A 24542-nucleotide genomic window follows, 5' to 3' on the forward strand; every position below is an offset into this window, starting at 1 on the left:
GAGTCGTCAATTTTTAGTGGAGTCGAAAATTTGGAGGTAAATAAAACACCGAAACCCGGCAAATAAATAGGCGTCCGAATTTTTAGAGGGGTCGAAATTTTGGAGTTTTCACGGTACTAATTATTCCATTTCAATGAAACTTAGTACAAAGATGCTCTAGGACAATGTACAAACCTAATTAGTTTGGGGTAAAAATCTGTTCATATTAATTCCCTAATAAGCATAATAATTCATAATTTTTTGGTTCTAATCACATTTCAATTAAACTTGGAGACATAGATTTTCTGTTACATTGCGCAGACCTCATTAGTTTTACACTCAAATCTGGTCATATTAATTTTCTGATTTGCATAATTAGTTTTCAGCTAAGTAATTTCGAATTATATTTAATGTGTCTCCAATACTCTCAGCACATGGGGGTTCTTTCTAAGCTTTCTTTGATTTATTTCTGTAATAAGTATTTTCCTTTGCAATAGTTTCTCATAATGTATTGTTTATTTATGTCTGTGCAATGTATTTTATGTTCTGTCTTTACCATATGGTACCCTCAGATGGTACTTGTTGAGTGATAAAGTTATTAATAACTGTCACACGCAACGTAATATTACCGTAATTGGTATAGTACAGGTGTGATGGTTCAAATACCAAAATGGCAACAGTAACAGAAAGACTTCCCTGGCGGCGATGATAACATACGAACACGGAGCCAACAGATGAGGTTTCAACTGGTACTGGTATTATTATACTCTGCAAACATCAAGTACAATAATGGGCCATTCCAGTTTATATCTGCACCCCCCCTGTTGATGAGTTTGTGTGTTTACTTCATACAGGGTATAATTTCCATGGGTGTATAAGTCATACAAAGTTTTATTTCCAAATCACCATTCACCATACAGTAATGGAAATCCAAAACTATAGGTCCTACTTATGGTGTTGATGAGTTCCTTTGTGACACCATACAGAGTAGGATTTCCAAATATAACTCTCATCATATGCTAATTTACCAAGTTCAAAATTTTATATCTGATAATGGAAATCCAAACTAGTCCTGATTCACGGTGTTGATGAGCTCATTCGTCCCACCATCATTATCTAATTTCAGAAATAACTATTTCATACTGGCCCAATACAGTCAGAAATCCAAGTTTTTTCAGTCATACAGTGTTGGAAATCCAACCTCATCAACCGGTATGTGGTGAGATAAACTAGGCCATATTTAATTTAGTAGCCATAACTGCCTGGATTTCCAGAATTTTTTTTTCCATACTCGTCTGGATTTCCAGATTCTGTTTCTCCATATACAGTTGGAAATCCGGGGTAATTTCCCCATCATACAGTGCTGGAAATCTGACCTCATCAACAGGGGGGGTGCAGATATAAACTGGAATGGCCCAATGCAGTAAAACTCCACTACTTCAATAACTAGATACTTAAACTCCAATACAATTCAACGAGATCTCCGATCTGATCTCAGTGCTGAACAACTCCCCTATATATACCCACACTGTCTATAAATAGACCATTACATCACCATACATAATGAGTCTGGAACTTACTACAAATTTCTAGAATGTTCCATTACTTTCTATTGCCTCCTACAGTGTTCTATTACCTATTCAACCAGTTTCTAAAAATTCCACCCAGACACAGTACGGTTCTAGAACATTCTCAGTCACACTGAAGTGGTAAACAAGTCGTATGCGACAATAACCAGAATAGACGTGACAACACACACCCCCCATAATATTACTAAAAGAGGGCTAATCTGCAGCAGCTCGCGACTCGGATATCACCAGTTTGAAAATACCTTATTTGCATATTAAAATTTGAAAAAAAAAAATTGTAGGGTTGTATGTGAAAGCCATAATAGGGAAAGCTTGTGGGAAAAAAGTTCCTAAAAGCCCCCTCACTACTAACCTGAACAATCACCTTATCACTCCAGCCTCAAATGTAATTTAACATGTCCCTCCAAATAACTGCAATGACACAAAGTCGGTATAAACAATTGAAATGGGGGAGAGGCACTAGGTGGGCACGTTTAGAGCTATGGGTGAGGTGGTTGTAGTACTCCTCTTACTGGTTATGTTTTTATTATAATAGACTTTGATTTAGATCATTTTAGTCACCTGTAGCCATGCTTAACATTATTGTTTCGATAGTTTTGTTTTTTGTTCCAAATGCAACTGGGACACCACCCAGCTTTATACATACCCACTTCATTTATTTGTTTGGAATGGATTTATGTCAAATTCATCTTTTCATTTGGTTGAACAGGTTGAATGTGGTTGAACAGAGAGAGGGAATGGATTATGTCAAATTCATCTTTTTATTTGGTTGAACAGGTTGAACGTGGTTGAACGAGGTTGAACGGAGAGGGAATGGATTATGTCAAATTCATCTTTTCATTTGGTTGAACGGGTTGAACGTGGTTGAACGAGTTTGGAATGGATTTTGTCAAATTCATCTTTTCATTTGGTTGAACGGGTTGAACATGGTTGAACGAGTTTGGAATGGATTTTGTCAAATTCTTCTTTTCATTTGGTTGAACGGGTTGAATGTGGTTGAACGAGTTTGGAATGGATTTTGTTAAATTCATCTTTTCATTTGGTTGAACGGGTTGAACGTGGTTGAACGAGTTTGGAATGGATTTTGTCAAATTCATCTTTTCATTTGGTTGAACGTGGTTGAACGAGTTTGGAATGGATTTTGTCAAATTCTTCTTTTCATTTGGTTGAACGGGTTGAACGAGTTTGAAATGGATTTTGTTAAATTCATCTTTTCAATTGGTTGAACGGGTTGAACGTGGTTGAACGAGTTTGGAATGGATTTTGTCAAATTCATCTTTTCATTTGGTTGAACGTGGTTAAACGAGGTTGGAATGGATTTCGTCAAATTCATCTTTTCATTTGGTTGAACGGGTTGAACGTGGTTGAAATGGATTTTGTCAAATTCATCTTTTCATTTGGTTGAACGGGTTGAACGAGTTTGAAATGGATTTTGTCAAATTCATCTTTTCATTTGGTTGAACGAGTTTGAAATGGATTTCGTCAAATTCATCTTTTCATTTGGTTGAACGGGTTGAACGAGTTTGAAATGGATTTTGTCAAATTCATCTTTTCATTTGGTTGAACGGATTAAACGAGTTTGAAATGGATTTTGTCAAATTCATCTTTTCATTTGGTTGAACGGGTTGAACGAGTTTGAAATGGATTTTGTCAAATTCACCTTTTCATTTGGTTGAACGGGTTGAACGAGTTTGGAATGGATTTTGTCAAATTCATCTTTTCATTTGGTTGAACAGGTAGAACTTTGTCAAATTCATCTTTTCATTTGGTTGAACGTGGTTGAACGAGGTTGAACGAGTTTGGAATGGATTTTGGCAAATTCATCTTTTCATTTGGTTGAACAGGTTGAACGTGGTTGAACCAGGTTGAACGAGGCTGGAATGTATTTTGTCAAATTCATCTTTTCATTTGGTTGAACAGGTTGAACATGGTTGAAGGAGGTTGAACGAGTTTGGAATGGATTTTGCCAAATTCATCTTTTCATTTGGTTGAACAGGTTGAACGTGGTTGAACGAGTTTGGAATGGATTTTGTCAAATTCATCTTTTCATTTGGTTGAACGGGTTGAACATGGTTGAACGAGTTTGGAATGGATTTTGTCAAATTCTTCTTTTCATTTGGTTGAACGGGTTGAATGTGGTTGAACGAGTTTGGAATGGATTTTGTTAAATTCATCTTTTCATTTGGTTGAACGGGTTGAACGTGGTTGAACGAGTTTGGAATGGATTTTGTCAAATTCATCTTTTCATTTGGTTGAACGTGGTTGAACGAGTTTGGAATGGATTTTGTCAAATTCTTCTTTTCATTTGGTTGAACGGGTTGAACGAGTTTGAAATGGATTTTGTTAAATTCATCTTTTCAATTGGTTGAACGGGTTGAACGTGGTTGAACGAGTTTGGAATGGATTTTGTCAAATTCATCTTTTCATTTGGTTGAACGTGGTTGAACGAGTTTGGAATGGATTTTGTCAAATTCATCTTTTCATTTGGTTGAACGTGGTTAAACGAGGTTGGAATGGATTTCGTCAAATTCATCTTTTCATTTGGTTGAACGGGTTGAACGTGGTTGAAATGGATTTTGTCAAATTCATCTTTTCATTTGGTTGAACGGGTTGAACGAGTTTGAAATGGATTTTGTCAAATTCATCTTTTCATTTGGTTGAACGAGTTTGAAATGGATTTCGTCAAATTCATCTTTTCATTTGGTTGAACGGGTTGAACGAGTTTGAAATGGATTTTGTCAAATTCATCTTTTCATTTGGTTGAACGGATTAAACGAGTTTGAAATGGATTTTGTCAAATTCATCTTTTCATTTGGTTGAACGGGTTGAACGAGTTTGAAATGGATTTTGTCAAATTCACCTTTTCATTTGGTTGAACGGGTTGAACGAGTTTGGAATGGATTTTGTCAAATTCATCTTTTCATTTGGTTGAACAGGTAGAACTTTGTCAAATTCATCTTTTCATTTGGTTGAACGTGGTTGAACGAGGTTGAACGAGTTTGGAATGGATTTTGGCAAATTCATCTTTTCATTTGGTTGAACAGGTTGAACGTGGTTGAACCAGGTTGAACGAGGCTGGAATGTATTTTGTCAAATTCATCTTTTCATTTGGTTGAACAGGTTGAACATGGTTGAAGGAGGTTGAACGAGTTTGGAATGGATTTTGCCAAATTCATCTTTTCATTTGGTTGAACAGGTTGAACGTGGTTGAACGAGTTTGGAATGGATTTTGTCAAATTCATCTTTCATTTGGTTGAACAGGTTGAACGTGGTTGAACGAGTTTGGAATGGATTTTGTCAAATTCATCTTTTCATTTGGTTGAACTGGATTCTGTTGAAATTAAATATAAAGTAAGACACACTAACATCAAAATAAAATATATATACTAGCAAATCACACATTGAATTTTTTGAGCTTCTGCAACAATTAAATAACTTGCTTTAAACTGCATATCATGAAAGACAATTCTTTTTATTCCCCATTCGGACGTAGTACGAAAACGGGGACTTATGGTTTGCCCTGTGTGCGTCCATGCGTTCGTGGTCACCTGTATCTCGAACATGCATTGACCGATTAAGTTCAAACTTCACTCATACATCACATATTATATGCATATGCACATGCATTTTTTTCGTGATCTGATTAACGATAGCCGAATAGTGCCCATTTTAAGGCCGAAAATGCATCAAAATCGCACATTTTCACCATTCCGGACCCGGATCTCAGTTATGCATGGATTTGGTTCAAATTTGGTACATACATTAAACATAATAAGACCTTGATGCAAGTCATTTTTTTTTTGGATCGGGTTGGAAATGGCCGACTGGCGGCCATTTTGTTTTAAAGAATTCAGTTCTGGATCCATATCTGAGACATGCCTGGATTGATCGAGTTCAAACTTCACACACACAAGATACATCATGTCACAAATATGTATGTGCATTTGTTTCATGGTCTCATTAACGATAGCCAAATGTCGGCCGCTTTAAGGCCGAAAATGCATTGAAATCGCACATTTTTGCCATTCCGGACCCGGATCTCAGTTATGCATAGACGGATTTTGTTCAAATTTGGTACATACATTAAACATAATAGGACCTTGATGCACGTCATTTTTTTTTCGGATCAAGTTCGAAATGGCCGACGGGCGGCCATTTTGTTTTAAAGAATTCAGTTCTGGATCCGTATCCGAGACATGTCTGGATTGATCAAGTTCAAACTTCACACACACATGGTACATGATGTCACAAATAGATATGTGCATTTGTTTCATGATCTGCTTAACAATAGCTGAATGATGGCCATTTTAAGGCCAAAAATGCATCAAAATGATTAAATCACGTATTTTCACAATTCCGGAACTGGATCTCAGTCATGCATGGATGGATTTTGTTCAGATTTAGTACAATGTGTTGTACATATGCAGGTGCATTTCAGATCAGACCACTGAAAGTGGTCTGAGATTTCGGTCATGACCTGCTTTGAATGTATATGTCACTCAAATATGAACGGAACGGGGACATGTCATTGACAATGACTTGTTTTAGAATGATTTATGTGTGTGTGTGTTTTAATTTGAACCTAATTCCAGTATGTACTACAATTAAAAACCACACTCAATTTTGTTTTTAAACTATTTTTATTTCATGATTATTTAACAAACAATACAGGCATGTACATAGTGGTTTCTTTTAGCCATGAAAAATGTTAACTGAGGAACACACTTTATATGTTCCCAGTTGCCGCAAGTGTTGCATTGCACACAGGCATAAAAGCCAGTGTCTTTGTGGCACCAGACACACACAGAATCATTGGCAAGTGGTGAAGCCAAAACCTCATCATCGTGGACATCACTTGCATCTGATCATTTGCACTGAAAAAAGGAAAGATATCAAAATGTAGTAATTATGCACGATGAATGCTTAAAGCTTAACAAATAATGGCATCACATATAGACCTGAAGAAGTTAAAAAAAAAAACTATCAATAATATGGCTTCAAGATAAAATTGACCACGAATGTATGCAATTTAAATTCCAATGTTGAAAATAATTCAAACAAGCATTGACAATGCACAATCTAATTAAATATTTAATGCTGTCTCAGGCTCACGAATCTTGATGTGCCTAGCAAGGGTACATGAAGTATCATTAATAAATACTGGTGGAGGATATTTAAGAGACATGTATTGATCAGCAGCATCTCTAGTATAAATTATCTGCAATGAGACAAATTTAAAAGAATTCAAATGAAGTTACCGTAGATATAAAAAAACAAACTAATGATTGATAGCATTTTGAAGACCTGCATGGCTGTATAAAACAATTTTTTATACAAAATTTATACTTAATTTTGTCGTCTGAATAATCCAGTCAACCAAGCAATGGCATCCCAACATACATCAACTCATATATACAAGTTAATCTATAATTCCACGTATCCCAGCTGTCTTATATAATCTTTTGAGCTGACCATTTTTGTACCACCCACGCTTACTTTTTCAAAAACTTTTTTCAAATATACAGCTCTTTGCTTTCCGGGTTGCCTGTGTATTGTTTTTTAACCTTTTATATACTTGTACATACCCCATGACGACACACAGTAAGGTAATATCCTCCAGTCTGACCGACCGCTTTCGTGAAAGTATGACAAGATGATACTCCAGCTAGAATGCCGTCATATAATCTTGTAAGCTTTTGCATCAACTGAAACTAATAACAATAGAATAAAATAATTAAATATAACTAAACACTATTTTTTTAGGTTGACTTCAGCAGACATATCACACAATTATATATTTATCACAGACATATTTTACACATAAAAAACAGTGAAATGGCCATGCAAGTGTTGAACATGGAATTATTGTTGTGTGGTGTTTTTACTTGTTTGTGTTATTTGCTTTAATTTGCTCTAACAAAAAAAAGAAGACAGATGCCAGGCACTTTAGTACTCTACTGCAAAAAATTATTATATACCAGTAGCACTAAACCAGGTGGATATCAATAAACAACCAGCAATATGAAACAACAAATAAATGATATCAATACCTTTGAAAGTAATGTGGGTATATTGCAGGCATCACAAATCTCATGGATTTTTGCTTCACTGTAGGTATTTAATAGCTTTGGATAACAGATTCCACTTTTTATCAACTGTGACAAGCAGCTTGAATCCCCTACACATAGTAGAAATTAGAGTGTGTAAATATGTGCATAGATGTTTAAACTGTTGGGGTCTAGTTGATACAACAATAAAATGTTTGTTTTAAATGAGGGAGGAGATGGCATACAGCCAACCACCGTCCCTCAATGAGGGACGGTGAGCCAACCAAAATGTCAGAGGCAGAAAAACAGGTATACTGTAGCACATAATGACAGCCATTTTTATCATTCCAGAGATATAGATCATGATGTGCATGTGCTTGTTTTTAGATTTTGTCTAAACAGTGAAAAAAATATTTAGTACAAATACTATCAAAATTACGTTCAGGTAAACTATCTTCCTTTGAGCCTCTTAGGCTTTTTTTTGGTTCTCTGTGTTGAATACAGTACTACCTCTCAAAGCTGGTGCAATACCGGTACATATTCCAATAGACTTGTAATTAAATTCGAGGACAGAAAGAGACCTTGTATATGCAAGTCTTTCAAGAAAATGTTCTTTTATCCTTGTCAAAGCAACATCAATGGTCCCACACTCATTGGTACAACTATCATCATCATCATCATCATATTGGATCTAAATAATAAAATCAATTGAGTGTTAACTTGATAAGTGAATACATACAGTTATACAAAAAGGCTGGCAACAGGGTGCCTAGTTCAGACCCTAGTATAAACAGGAATTACCAGTACTGTAGATATCATAAAATAGATAGTTCTATATTTTCTCTGCTGCAATAAATATTGAAGAAAGCTTATAATGAACTTTTACATGCTGAGAATATTAAGAATTAGCCTTTTAAAAAATAAGCTTGTTGGATAGCTCTGCTCTTCGAGACACACTATGTGAATGCAATTTGATCCCAGTACATTAAAGCTGGTAATACTAATTAAATAAATAAATGTATAATAAATTTGATTGTACATCTTTCATTTGTGATTAGTGTTTTATACAAGTATGCAAATAAAGTAAGCAACAGTTTTAATCCTAAACTAATGACATATGGAATATCCTTGCCCAGCTACTTAGATATCAAGAAACTTGACTTGGGGGAAAAAAATAAAATGAGAAAATGGACTTGAATGAGAATTTGTCTATGAATCATTAATTTTTGAAAAAAAAATTACACAAATAAAATGTTTGTGATATTTGTTGAATAATAAGCATGGAAACTTACATACATGGTACTACAACAATTTTTTTTATTCCCATCTCCATTGAGGGTCTGTGGAATAGTGCCACAGATTCCACAGATAACATCAGTGTAATCTCTGACTGTCATGCTCTCAAATCCCCAGTAGCCATAGGTCAACAAATCTAAAAGATAATGTTTTCACAGTTTATAGTGCATTTCATCAATTAATAAATAAATGTGAAAATCGTAATTTTCAACACAAATAATAGTCTCGCTACCTTAAATGGTTGAACTTTTGACTATATGCTTTTTTTGGGCCCTGAGTTTTTGGCCATCACACCTAATGTGCGGTAAGCACAATTATACACATGTTCTTGTGCATTAGTCTGAGTGAATGAAATACGAGATAGTGTAGAGAGAATGTGCCATGATGTGTTTTATATGTTAGAAACACACATATGTGCTGTATGCGAAGTGTGAATTATCGTTTTTTAACAGACTTAAAAATACCAAGTTCATCACTTACTGATTTCAGCAATAATGTCGACAACAGGGATTCAAATGCTGTTCTTACGTGTATTCCATTACTCACACTCTTTCAAATAAGAATTTCCAATGAAATAAACAGTTTATCTGCTATATTGATAAGGCCTGTAATATATTAAATTTTTGAACCACTTATACATCTTATGTGACCCAATAATTGTTATGGTCATACACTCACAAAAATTAGCAATTTACTGCCACTCCAATTGTATTCATATGCATAGTGTAACTGTTGGTTGTCTTCACTCATGTTGACTAATTAGCACAGTCCTGTTCACTTGCAAAATGTAATTACAAGTTGTATTCAAATGCAGGCTGTAATTACTACAGTTGTACTACATACATGTATACATATGTCCATTCATTAAAGATTCATTCAAGATGGCTGAACATTGCCTACTTTTAGAACATGTACATTGACCTTTGTGTGTCCGTCATTGCACCTATATGTATCGAGCAGTATCTCAAACATGATTGCAACAATCTGGTTCAAAGTTCAGATTTAAGATAGCCTAATGATAGTTATTTTAAGACTAAAATACATCAAAATTACATTTTCACCACTTCAAAACCAGATCTTAGCCATGGATTTTGTTTAAACGTAGTTAACACATAGGACACCATGGACCACCCACCCCATGCACACAATTTCATTTTTAGGATTGAGTTCAAATGGCCCACTGGTGGGCCACATGTGTAGCATGGACTACATGTGTATAAAATGTGTCTTAAATCCATATATCTGATTGGACTGATCAAGTTGAAACTTCACACACACATCACACACAAGGCCATATTTTGGAAATAGATATTATGAGACTTTGGTGCATTTTGTTTTTCAGAACAAATTAAAAATAGAAGAATGACCATAATATTTTTCCATGAATGCTGTTCAGAGCAAATCAATGCCTTGACTTGACTGTTCAGTTCAAACTATTTCTCTAACTTATGACACTTATACATTGTATATGTATGCATGATTACAGCCAATTAAGGTACTTTAATAAAAAATATATGTCAATTAAATTAATGTGTATATTTACCTTGATCTAAAGGCATTGCCATATTCATGGCACCACACTCTTTGTTCATACAATATTTTACATCAACAGTCACTGGAACAAAACAGTGAGTCAAAGTAATCAAGTATGTTGAATCTGAAGTCTTCTTTCCAGATCTTTTTTTGGCTTCATCTGGCCACAATTATCGCAGAACTTATTTGATGGCTCAAAATAATTTGGCCATGAACTACTCAAGTCACGTTCTTTAATTTGTAACAACAATTTCCTCATTTCTTTATCATCATATGGAATTGATTGTTTGCGTAATATGTTGATAGTTGATTGCCGATATGTTGATAGTTGATTGCCGATATGTTGATAGTTGATTGCCGATATGTTGGAAATGTTGATCCTATAGGTGAGGGTATTGTTGTTGTTGTTATTGCTGCTGCTGCTGCTGTTGTTATTGTTGTTTTGGTGGGGTTGGACATTAGCGATGGTAGAGTTCTTGATGATGATGTGCTGGCTGGTGATGAAGTTTGCAAAGTATGTTCTAATCTTGTGTGTGTTTCTCCTTGAGAAGGTAGAAATGGTACTTTATCTTTCAAACATGCATGCAAGATATAAAAATGAATACATTTGTTCTGAGGACTGCTTTGATTTGATTTTCAACTTCTTACAGTCAGCGCTTGAACAAACAAAACTCCTTTCCTTTACAGAAACATGGCAATATCCAATTGTGGCACTTGCTGTTGGGGGAGCATAAACAACATATGAATAGTCTGTGATCTTAACAGCAGCTGGCTTCTGATACATGTATGCACTCTGAATTATTTGGGTGATGTTGCTAATGATATTCTCTGAATATGGCATATCAGTAATATCTGATAAAGACAAGACATATTTTGTTGCTGCAGTGATAACAGATGATAGAACCTTCTCAATATGTTCACATGTGAACAAATCCAATGATGCACCGGATGTGCTCGCAATATTGCGACTATCCAAGCACTTCTGGTACAAGCATATACGGTCACCACCAGGTGTGATGATAACAAAGCATCGGTAATCTGGCCCAGCATTACAAATTTTTACACTGTATACGTCGTCACTTATACTAACATGTGCATCCACTTTCATCTTTTTCACTTTGTGTGCCCCACCAAGAAAATTTCCACATGACGGGCATGATTCTTCTTTATATCTGTTGCAGTAGACATAACCACAAACTCCACAATATCCTTGATTTCTTTTCTTACAAGCCTAAAATAAATTTAAGCAAATTATTAAATAAATAACTTGCAGAAAGTATGGCATTCAAGATGCATTATGTCAGTGTGAATCACTTTATTTAAAGGTTTAAAGCCAGGAATTGTATTCTCTATGTTGCACTGTAGCAATAGTACAGCAATTTGACAGTAATAGTAAGGACCATTTACACTACATTCAAGATTACTACACTATTTAGCTAAAATAGTTTTTATGATCAGTAGTAAATAGATGACTGTACTTTCTGCATATATGATTAACAAATGCTTACCGGAATATTAAAAGATTAGAAGTGCTCACCCTACATGAAGTATGCGCTAAGATTTAAGCTAATCTTATATGTTAGCATATCGGATAGACCCGATTGCGTTAATTCACATCACGAATATACAAAAATCTTCAAAATCATTTTATTCATGAGTACTTGTACATTAACTAGGTATAAACGACAGTTCTACAGTTATAAAACAATACCAACAAATTCAGAAATTGCAGATTGCAGAGTAACAGGAAGTAAAGCACAGTCTCATCATCAGTTCTTTTTTTTTGCTCGAGTACAATATCTCCCAATGTTTTCGCGTGGTTGCCATGATGGAAATTGCATACCAAAATGAATAGTTATGAATATAAAAATAAATCTTCTGAATAAATGTTCACAGCAAAATTTAGATAATTATCAAAAAAAAATACAATATTATTTCAGTATTGGCATACGAAAATACTTTTATATATATATCTGAAGGTGATACCATGATTTTTTGGCAATATGGATAGGTGTGCTTATGCGTTTCATGGATAGCCAAGAAAGGTACAAATGTACTGTTTGATTTGCAGAGCAGCACCCTCTAGCTTACTGACATATTGAGCTTTGCCCCCCCCCCCCCACTCCAATTGACCTCTTAAGCCACTGGCAAATTTTGTGATACTGTTAAATACTTTATTTTAGCTGGAATCAATTTTTGCTGGAAGGATATTTCAGGTGTTTATTTTCACTGTTTTTTTTGACTTGAATGTAAAATATAGGAAAAAAGATTTCATTGTCACTGAATTATCCTTTCAGCGAAAAATAGCAAAAATAAAGTAGTTTACAGTGGATACAAATTTGGAACCATATTTTTTTCTGATATACATGTATAGCAATATGCACACTTAATCAATTAATTTTAAAATTTAAGTAGAAGTAGACAAGTTTCCAAATAGTGCAGCAATGTATGTAGGCTCATGGAGGTCAATAGGAAAGGAGAGTAGATGTCATTGAGTTTTAATCAAGATTTATATCTTTTGTTTTATACCTTATCACCATTGCCTATTTTTAAAATATACATATTGTAAAATACAATGTACTTTATTTTAGCTCAAATTAATTCTTGCTGAAAAGACTTTTTGGATGTTTTGTATAAAATTTATTTTCATTTATTTTTGATGAGCTGAATGTAAAATATAGGAAATAGAGTATATTCCCTGGATTTTATTTTCACTGAATCATTCTATCAGCGAAAATTAATTCCAAGCGAAAATTAATGGATTTTATAGTACCTATAATCAAACTTTGTCAATGGTTAATTAAAATAATTTAGTTTGAAAAAAAAAATTGCACCAGAAATGACAATAAAAGATATTTGTTTCTTAAGCAAGGTACTATCATGTTTTAACAAATAAATTTTATTAATTATGAATACATTTTCTTACCTGCATTTCTATTACACTAAAATCTTGAAACTTGAAAGAAAAAAACAAACATGTAACCTGTAAATAGATCAATACTATTTTTATACAACATAAAGTTGGTATAGTTGTTGTCACCAAGTACAGAACTAAGCATGTTACTATAATTAATTCACCTATAATGTGTATGCTTACATGTGATACACAGTATATAGGTTGATATAGTTACATGCTTTGTAATTTTAAAATGATGTCCTAATCACTGATATATTTCAACTTTTTTTCCCTTGTTTCCCATATTTATTATGCAAAAAACTGTAATATAATGTTTATTCTATATTATAGGCCACTGTCTGAAAAGTACAATATTAGTACCGTATTATTAATTAAATATACAATAGTTGAGGGAACACACTACAATGTATATACGGGGCAAAATAATTAATATACTCTGAGAAGCATATCTTGTTGATCTGAAAGGTGGTGGTCGCGTTTTAAGTGGGATATGCAACAAATTATTTGAAAAAATTAGGTAATTCACATATATTTGATTGTTTTTCTTGTGCTAACTCAAATTTCATTACTAATAAAACATTGTTTGAATACAATGTCTGTGATGTCATCATTTGAAGCGTGAACACTCACTATTGTTCACCCACTTCAACTTTTTTAACTAGCACTTAACACTGAAGGTACTACTAGTAGTTAGATCAAGTGGGGTGAGACCAAATAAATGACACAGAGACAAGGATGCCAATAGGTAGGTATGGGGAGAGCATCACACCCTCATGTGCAGGTGTCATAGCAGCCGACCCCATGATGCAATTCGCAGATTTGAATTACATCATGACATGAACAACAGGGTACCTGAGTGTTGGTGGTCACTACGGCAACCTCACAAGTAGGCGTCGTAAGAGTTTCTGCCACAGTACGAGTCACAATTTAGACTAACACTGCGGCAAGAACACCGTGGTACCCAAGCAAGGCTGTGTATTTTATTCGCATGTGCACCATAAAGATGGTGAAAATAAAGATTAATCGATCAAGTGTTAGTATGAGTGTCAACGAACGATTTTTGCTTCTCTAGGACAATAAAAAAGAGGCAAAAAGTAGGATATACTTAGTCAGTCACCAATATAGCTGTCACAGCTACAACTAGTTCAATGCTACGATCGACCGCATTTATCATAAATATCACACGTTATTCAGAACTCACACCAACAATACCTACTTAACTTGATTCAAATACAGCTCTCAATACAGTTCGTAAAGTCGCCCACAGAAAATTTTAGCTCGAAACACTGCGCTCAAAGCAAATGCGTGACGAATCTAATGATGTCAACAAGTAACTTTTCCATATCATATGATTAAAAGACCATTGACCATAGGTGGCGTAGTCATTAAACATTATCCAATCAAAAACGATTCGCAAGCCGCTGCAGATCAACAGCTAAAAGATGCTGCATGCAAGTCTAGATCCATACTAGATAATATACTCTCATTGACACCTTCCAATTTAAATCTCATGTCGGTCAATTAACAGCATATTGAAGTGGTGATTATGTTGACGGGGAATATGAGATTATGATTCTTCAGCTTTATACTTGGATATGTGCCTCGAATTTCACTGGCTATGTACTAGATTATGTGACAAAAAGATGATTCTCATCTACTATCATCAATTATCCACACTTTTACATTATATTCAATAATCCACTTTTTAGCTCCGCTGTCGACTTTGTCGAGCGGAGCTTATCGTATGAGTGATTATCCGTCGTCCGTGTCAATGTTTTACTTTTTCGACTTCTTCTTGAAAACTACAAGCCTGAATGCTTTGATACTTGGAGTGTATGTACCTGGGGTAGACAAGACCTCTCTTAGATTTGTTCATTTCATGATGATATCTTCAATTCTCTAATTTTGGTGAATATTTTTGTAATTTTTGGTAAAAAGTGATATTTTCGACTTCTTGTAAAAACCGCAAATCCAATTGCTTTGATATTACATATATAGATACTACATGTGGACCTTTCTCAGATTTGTTCATTTCGTGATGATATCTTCAATTTTCTAATTTTGGTGAACATTTTTGTAATTTTTGGTAAAAAGTGATATTTTCGACTTCTTGTAAAAACCGCAAATCCAATTGCTTTGATATTACATATATAGATACTACATGTGGACCTTTCTCAGATTTGTTCATTTCGTGATGATATCTTCAATTTTCTAATTTTGGTGAACATTTTTGGTAAAAAGTGATATTTTCGACTTCTTGTTAAAAACCGCAAGTCCAATTGCTTTGATATAATATATATAGATACTACTTGTGGACCACTCTCAAATTTGTTCATTTCATGATGATATCTTCAATTCTCTAATTTTGATGAATATTTTTGTCATTTTTGGTAAAAAATTATCTTTTCAACTTCTTGTTAAAAACAACAAGTCCAATTGCTTTGATGTTACATATATAGGTACTACATGTGGACCACTCGCAAATTTGTTCATTTAATGATGATATCTTCAATTCTATAATTTTGATGAATATTTTTGTCATTTTTGGTAGAAAGTGATATTTTCGACTTCTTGTAAAAAACCGCAAGTCCAATTGCTTTGATATTACAAATATAGGTACTACATGTGGACCTCTCCCAGATTTGTTCATTTCATGATGATATCTTTAATTTTCTAATTTTGGTGACTATTTTGTCATTTTTGGTAAAAAGTGATATTTTCGACTTCTTGTTAAAAACCGCAAGTCCAATTGCTTTGATATAATATATGTTGGTACTAGATGTGGACCATTCTCAAATTTGTTCATTTCATGATGATATCTTTAATTTTCTAATTTTGGTGAAAATTTTTGGTAAAAAGTGATATTTTCGACTTCTTGTTAAAAACGACAAGTCCAATTGCTTTGATATTACATGGATAGGTACTACTTGTGGACCACTCTCAAATTTGTTCATTTCATGATGATATCTTCAATTCTCTAATTTTGATGAATATTTTTGTCATTTTTGGTAAAAAGTGATATTTTTTTGTTGTTAAAAACCACAATCATTTGAATTCTTGTTGAAAACAACAAGTCCCATTGCATTGATACTATGCATATTGTTCATTTTCTAATGATATCTTCTGTTCTTTAATTGAAATGTGCATTGCTAACAGTGGAGCTATCTCAGCCAAGAGGCTGCTTGTTTTCTACCTAGATGGAGTGTACATTTCTGAGCTCATTCGCCATGCTACGAACTATAGTGCATAAACGTACGTTTTAAAAAAACATTATCTTGTTTCGTACAAATTAACACAGGTGATCTTAAATAGCATCAATGTCACTTGTCCAGTTTGGAGTACCACATGTAAAGCATGTGCTTACTTTTTTCGAAATGTTTGCCAGTCATTTTATTTTTGTTTTGGGATTTATAAGTTTCCACCCTTCTCGAATTACATTGGATTTATTTATTTATTTATTCACCAAAGGCCTCACACACCACCTGTCAGTGTTACCTTCTGTATGATATGTTTTATCAGTCAATGGCCACGTGATTCACATGCATTGTTCTCAGACGGTCGCAAATGAACATTTAGCTTAACAATTACTAATCACACGAACGTACGTTTTTGACTCCCATGTGCGAAGCACATAATGGGAGTCTTTGCAGTTAGTATGTCTGTGTGTGTGTATGTATGTGTGTGTATGTGTGTCCGACTGTTCCACTGCTATCTCAAGAACCATACATCGGTTTTTGATGAAACTTGGGGCATAGATGCTCTGGGCCAATGCGCAGATTTGATTAGGTTTTGGTAAAAATCCATGCTCGTTAATTACCTAATTTGCATGATAATTAGCTGATTTTTAGCTGTTCTATGACTGTTTCACTGATATCTAAAGAACCACTCATTGGATTTTGATGAAACTTGGTACATAGATGCTCTGAACATATGCGCAGATTTGATTAGTTTTTGGTAAAAATCTGTGCATGTTAATTACCTAATTTGCATGATAATTAGCTGATTTTTAGCTGTTCCATGATTTTCCACTAATATCTAAACAACCACTCATTGGAATTTGATGAAACTTTGTACATACATGCTCTGAACTAATGCTAGGTTTTGATTAATTTTTGGTAATAATCCGTAGATACTAATTACCTAATTTGCATAATGATTAGTCAATTTTCGGTTTTTCCACTGATATCTCAAGTACTAATCATCACATTTCAATGAAACTTGGTACTTACATACTCAAGGACTATGCAGAGATTGATTGTTTCTGATAAATATTTGTGCATATTAATCACCTAATTTGCATAATGATTAGTCAATTTTCTGTTTTTCCACTGATATCTCAAGTACTAATCATAACATTTCAATGAGACTTGGTACATAGATGTCATATGACACTGCACAGACCTGATAGTTTTTATGGTAATATCAGTACATATTAATTACCTAATTTGCATAATTAATTAATTTTCAGCATTTGATATAAGTACTAATCATCACATTTCAATGAAACTTGGTACATAGATGTCATATGACACTGTACAGACCTGATAGTTTTTATGGTAATATCAGTACATATTAATTACCTAATTTGCATAATTAATTAATTTTCAGCATTTGATATAAGTAATGAGCATTACATTTCAATGAAACTTGGTACTTACATACTCAAGGACTATGCAGAGATTGATTGTTTCTGATAAATATTTGTGCATATTAATCACCTAATTTGCATAATGATTAGTCAATTTTCTGTTTTTCCACTGATATCTCAAGTACTAATCATCACATTTCAATGAGACTTGGTACATAGATGTCATATGACACTGCACAGACCTGATAGTTTTTATGGTAATATCAGTACATATTAATTACCTAATTTGCATAATTAATTAATTTTCAGCATTTGATATAAGTACTAATCATCACATTTCAATGAAACTTGGTACATAGATGTCATATGACACTGTACAGACCTGATAGTTTTTATGGTAATATCAGTACATATTAATTACCTAATTTGCATAATTAATTAATTTTCAGCATTTGATATAAGTAATGAGCATTACATTTCAATGAAACTTGGTACTTACATACTCAAGGACTATGCAGAGATTTATTGTTTCCAATAAATATTTGTGCATATTAATCACCTAATTTGCATAATTAGTTAATTTTCAGCTTTTCCACGGGTATCTCAAGTACTAATCATTGCATTTCAATGAAACTTGGTACATAGGTCCTTTAGGACTATGCAGAGACCTGATTAGTTTTAGGGCAAATAATTGTGCATATTAATTAACTAATTTGCGTAATTAATTTTCAGCTTTTCTACTGATATCTAAAGTACTAATCATCACATTTCAATGAATCTAGAATTATGCAGACCCAATTAGTTTCCGGTAAATATTTGTGCCTATTAATCACCTAATTTGCATAATTAACCAACTTTCACACTGATGCTGTAGGACAATAGACAGACCTGGATAATTGTGGGCGAAAATCTGTACATAGTAATTACCTAATTTGCATAATTAACCAATTTTAAGCTTTCACACTGATATCTAAAGTACTAATTATTCCATTTCAATGAAACTTAGTACAAAGATGCTCTAGGACAATGTACAAACCAAATTAGTTTGGGGTAAAAATCTGTTCATATTAATTCCCTAATAAGCATAATAATTCATAATTTTTTGGTTCTAATCACATTTCAATTAAACTTGGAAACATAGATTTTCTGTTACATTGCGCAGACCTCATTAGTTTTACACTCAAATCTGTTCATATTAATTTTCTGATTTGCATAATTAGTTTTCAGCTAAGTAATTTCGAATTATATTTAATGTGTCTCCAATACTCTCAGCACATGGGAGTTCTTTCTCAGCTTTCTTTGATTGTTTTTTTTTTCATTTGTGAGGTATAATTAAATAATGCATCAATGCACGATCTAATTATGTGACATGTGGGAGTATTGTATAATGCTGTGCTGCCATATTTACCATTGATTCTATATTTTCGTATCAGTCATGGAAAGTATTTAGGCATACATGTAACGGATCCATTAGTAATAATGTGGCGGTATTTGTCACCCCTGTCCTGCTTATAATAACTTTTACTCAATAAGTGCCATCTGGGGGCAATGTATTGTAAAGACAAAACATAAAACACATTTCACTGAAAAAAACAAAAATAATACATTATGCAAAATAATATATATTATGTATCTATTGTTTTGATATCAAATTATTTTTCTGATCTATGGGTGGTTTTCTTCAGTTCTTTACCTAATTCGATTTCTAAATTATGGTCATTATTGTAAACTGTAACAACGAATATGCACTAGGTATATCGGCTGTCCTCCAACAACATCTTCTGACATGCTTCCTGTTGTCTGATTTATTCAAAGGATATTTCAGAAGTAACCGAACCGTCCGTATGTCGCAGAGATTTCCTGACATCACGGTCACTATAAGAGAGGGTGATCTACAGGCTGATACAACTCACACAAATTATCTTCCAGTAAGTATTTTTTGCATATCGTTCTACCGTCTTTAGACATATTGCCGTATATTCAGTGGTGACAGAAAGTCATAGTTACCATGACGACATTCAATGAATAACGATTGTAATGAAGCGCGTTGCCACATGACATGATATTTATAATTTATATAATGCTGTCGATCACGGCACATCGGTTATATTTACGTATGCGGGCATTTAGGAGCTACAAGTTCTAGGCCACGCCCTTTTTAAGACAAACATCTAGAAGAGGTGCAGACATTCAACTGGATGATACGGTCATAATATATCTCTTGTGTAAACTTGCATTGTTTTATCTATTTAACAATAGCAATGTGGGTTAATCGGCAAAATATGCAGGGTTCTCCCCAGGGCTTTTTAGCGCCGAGGTCCGCGGCACTATACCTGTGAATCTCGGCGCTTCACTTGGGACCTCGGCGCTATGTGTTCCCACCTCGGCGCTTGATTTCATGTTTGACATGCCAATATCAGATGTGAAAAAGCTTTGTTCGCCACGCCGGTCAGCCCCGACCGTCACTCAAAATTAGTGTCCAACACGGAAATGCTTCCGACGAGGACAATTGTCTGATTGTTGGTATACTGTAAAATGACTAATTTTCACTGGGTTTAAATTTCACTGATTTACCATTTCAGGCATATTCAGTGGGTTTTAAATTCACGGTTTTGTCATTTAGATAATGTGTTCTATGCTAAATTTTACATAATCACTGGGTTTTAATTTAGCGCATTTTCCAGTCAGCAAAATAAGCTGAATTAAAACCCAGTGAATAATTACCCCCTTTACAGTAATTACGTACCGACCGACACGCATCCTGCCAGTCGTGGATTATAATTTATAAACAATAGACCTAGTCGCACGATATGTAGCGGCTAGTAAAATTTGTGGAATTAGCACCTCTTTGTTTGTAAGTAAATACTTTCTGCGATAGACACAGTCTTTAGATTGAAAGCTAAAATTATTTCAAAATCAATTCCACCTCGATATAACATGGTCAAATCGGAGTTCACGATCAGTTCACGCTACTCAAGAAAAAAACAACGTGTTTATTGCGTGATTTGGTAAAATACATTTGAACTGTTATCATTTCGAATCATGTAAAAACTCTTCTTTCAAGACCTAATTTACCTTTTAAAAATTGCAAATAACCTCTTTCGAAAGCTGTCATGCAGTTTTCAATTGAAATCGATGCCAACACATTGTGCTACGACATCGCTTTACTTCCGCAATGTAATTTTGATGATCACTACCATTCGGAAAACTTCGGGTTCTACCAGCCTTACCATGCGGCATTTTGATTGGTTAATGGAATTCTTGACCCATCGGGTCAAAGGACACATGCTAATGTTTCACAAACATCATGGCGGGTCTGTTTTTTTTTACCGAAGCCATCAAGTGATCAAAAATAATCGCTCCCGATATAAAATAAGTCGGATTTTACTTACATTTCATATCCAAAAAAAAGAAGTAAAATTTCTTGAGGAATTATTTTTATAACTGGTGTATAACATGGCCAAGTAAGTTATGTCACGTCGTAACTTTGATGATCGTTTTGAAGCTTTATTTGTTCGCTCATTACTGTAATTGTAAACGTATTAGAAGTTGATGGTACGAATAATAAATTACAACAATACGTCAATTAATTACGTGATTGATTTTTTGAAGGAGAATGTTTTTGGAGTGAATACAATTATGAGATTCGTGAACATAAATCTGGCTTAACGTTTTGAATGCGTTTCCTTCAACGTTTTACAAAACAATTAAATTGCAACAATAATGTATTTGTGTTTGTTTTTAGTCTGCAGCATTTGTATTTCGAGAATGTTTCAAACTCTTCTAAATTGTGAAACATAATGTGTTGATTCCATTAAAAAAAATATTTGCCCTGTGACTGAGCTCACTAATATTCATAATTGTAAATAAGTTCTGTTAATCAATGAAGAAAAGATATGTAAATGATATGCAAATTATTATGCAAATTAGCCCCGGCGCTATGCATTTTTTCTGGGGAGAACCCTGAATATGTCCAGGCATTGACAGAACCTTCATGAATATGATGGGCAAAAAGATTGCTAAAAAATATTATAATAACACGAGCTGCACTGTACCAACTGCAATCATGTTTTGAATGTTAACTGGTCGACACTGGCATTAGACGCGTCATTTGTGCTGTACGTGAGTTCGTTTAAAGGAGCTTGTCAACTTTTCATGCTCCTCGCTCGTCTGTAGACTATTTCTATATTTGAACCAATTGAGTGCCGAAATTGACATCGAATTTCAACGTTGTAAATATTCAAATTAAATGTAGCATGCATTTTTGTAATTAGTAATATTTTTATGATGATACGAATTACCTAGTACGAGAGTTTATTGAAAACTAGACACAAACAAGCGATACCGTAACTTTTTTAGCTCCGTGCAATGGGATCTGAAATTCTATGTTGGGAAATCACACATTTCGTACAGAATAAAACGATGAAAATCGATGGCAAACTGCCGACTTATTCGTACCTCAAATTAGTGGGTACATTTGTATATCGCATCAATCAAAGACTAATGTGTTATAATTGTGTGATCCATTGATTAAAACACTGGGACTGAGATGAATTGACTTTGTAATTGCGTATATTTAAATAAAGCTGTTTTATTTGGAAATAAACATGTAACTTGCCGTATACGCATCCTTACGGGACAGAGTAATGATACACTCATATTACAATATCCAGCTTCCCTACAATGCATCGTTGCGTGTTAATGTATGTCGACGTTCTAACCTACTGATGTATTAATATAACTAATAAACGTTCAATCACCCGTTTATTGATAACTATCTATGAGGGAGTATTTTGGGATTACTAATAAATTATGCTGGTAGTGTGAGTTATCAATGTCTATATTATAAATTATATATTCAGTTTGAGCAACAAAGTATGTTTTACAGAACATTTTTCATTCACTTTCATTTTTGATGCGAATAATTGTTAATGTCGACGAGAATATGATAATCGTGTGTAGCAGAAATTGTCTTTCATGTTGTAAAGGTTCATGTGTTTGATTAATAACCTTACACGTCCAAGGTTACAAGACTTCTATTAAAGGGCGGTGGTCGTCGCTTCGCGTCCTGTTCGATGGGACTCATAGCGGTATAAACATCGTCGTACGTGAATCACGCGCTGCGCGATGACTACCGCCCCTTAAAATATGCATATTTCAATATCTTTTGAAAAAGCCCATAAAGGGTTTCACCTTTCTATCAAATTGGATGTTCAAAAAAGTTGTTATTCAATTTGACAACAATTCGGTGCTTTTACGTTATTGGAACATTACGCAAGATAGTTTTATCGTTTTCAAACCTGCTTGACACAGGATGACAAGAATGTGAATATTTCATATTCACATACATTTCATGTTAACCATTGTCATATTCACATACATTTCATGTTAACCATTGTCATATTCACATACATTTCATATCAGCCATTGTCATATTCGAATACGTTTCATGTCAACTGTTGTCATATTTACATACATTTCATGTTCACCATTGTCATATTTACATACATTTCATGTTAACCATTGTCATATTCACATACGTTTCATGTTAACCATTGTCATATTCACATACATTTCATGTTAACCATTGTCATATTTACATACATTTCATGTTAACCATTGTCATATTCACATACATTTCATGTTAACCATTGTCATATTCACATACGTTTCATGTCAACTGTTGTCATATTCACATACATTTCATGTTAACCATTGTCATATTTACATACATTTCATGTTAAACATTGTCATATTCACATACATTTCATGTTCACCATTGTCATATTCACATACATTTCATGTTAACCATTGTCATATTTACATACATTTCCTGTTAACCATTGTCATATTTACATACATTTCCTGTTAACCATTGTCATATTTACATACATTTCATGTTAACCATTGTCATATTTACATACATTTCATGTTAACCATTGTCATATTCACATACGTTTCATGTCAACTGTTGTCATATTCACATACAATTCATGTTCACCATCATCATGTTCACATACATTTCATGTTAACCACTGCCATATTCACATACATTTCATATTCACCATTGTCATATACACATATATTTCATGTTGACCATTGTCATATTCACATACATTTCATGTTGACCATTGTCATATTCACATACATCTCATGTTAACCATTGTCATATTCATGTACATTTCATGTCAACCGTTGTCATATTCACATACAATTCATGTTCACCATCGTCATGTTCACGTACATTTCATGTTAACCGTTGACATATTCACGTACATTTCATGTCAACCGTTGTCATATTCACATACATTTCTTGTTCACCGTTGACATATTCACGTACATTTCATGTCAACCATTGTCATATTCACATACATTTCATGTTCACCATCGCCATATTCACATACATTTCTTGTTCAATGTCGTCATATTCACATACAATTCATGTTAACCGTTGTCATATTCACATACATTTCACGTCAACCATTGTCATATTCACATACATTTCATGTTCACCATCGTCATATTCACATACATTTCATGTTAACCACTGCCATATTCACATACATTTCATGTTAACCGTTGTCATATTCACA

General features: G+C 33.9%; 1 protein-coding gene and 1 pseudogene across 2 annotated transcripts in view; one reads left to right on the plus strand and one right to left on the minus strand.

Annotated features, from left to right (window-relative positions):
* Window positions 1-24542, plus strand: part of LOC100366697 (carbohydrate sulfotransferase 8-like) — a 35937-nt gene that overhangs the window by 6040 nt on the left and 5355 nt on the right. For both annotated transcript variants that reach the window (XM_078006346.2, XM_002731700.4), the window contains one exon: window positions 19765-19877. In XM_078006346.2, coding sequence (XP_077862472.1) covers window positions 19794-19877 — 84 coding nt within the window. In that variant the 5' untranslated portion in view covers window positions 19765-19793. The remainder of the gene's footprint in view (window positions 1-19764; window positions 19878-24542) is intronic.
* Window positions 8085-13376, minus strand: LOC144344358 (uncharacterized; annotated as a pseudogene).

The sequence above is a fragment of the Saccoglossus kowalevskii genome, chromosome 7, assembly GCF_978046115.1.
Source record: "Saccoglossus kowalevskii chromosome 7, keSacKowa6.1, whole genome shotgun sequence".
Taxonomy (NCBI): Eukaryota; Metazoa; Hemichordata; class Enteropneusta; family Harrimaniidae; genus Saccoglossus; species Saccoglossus kowalevskii.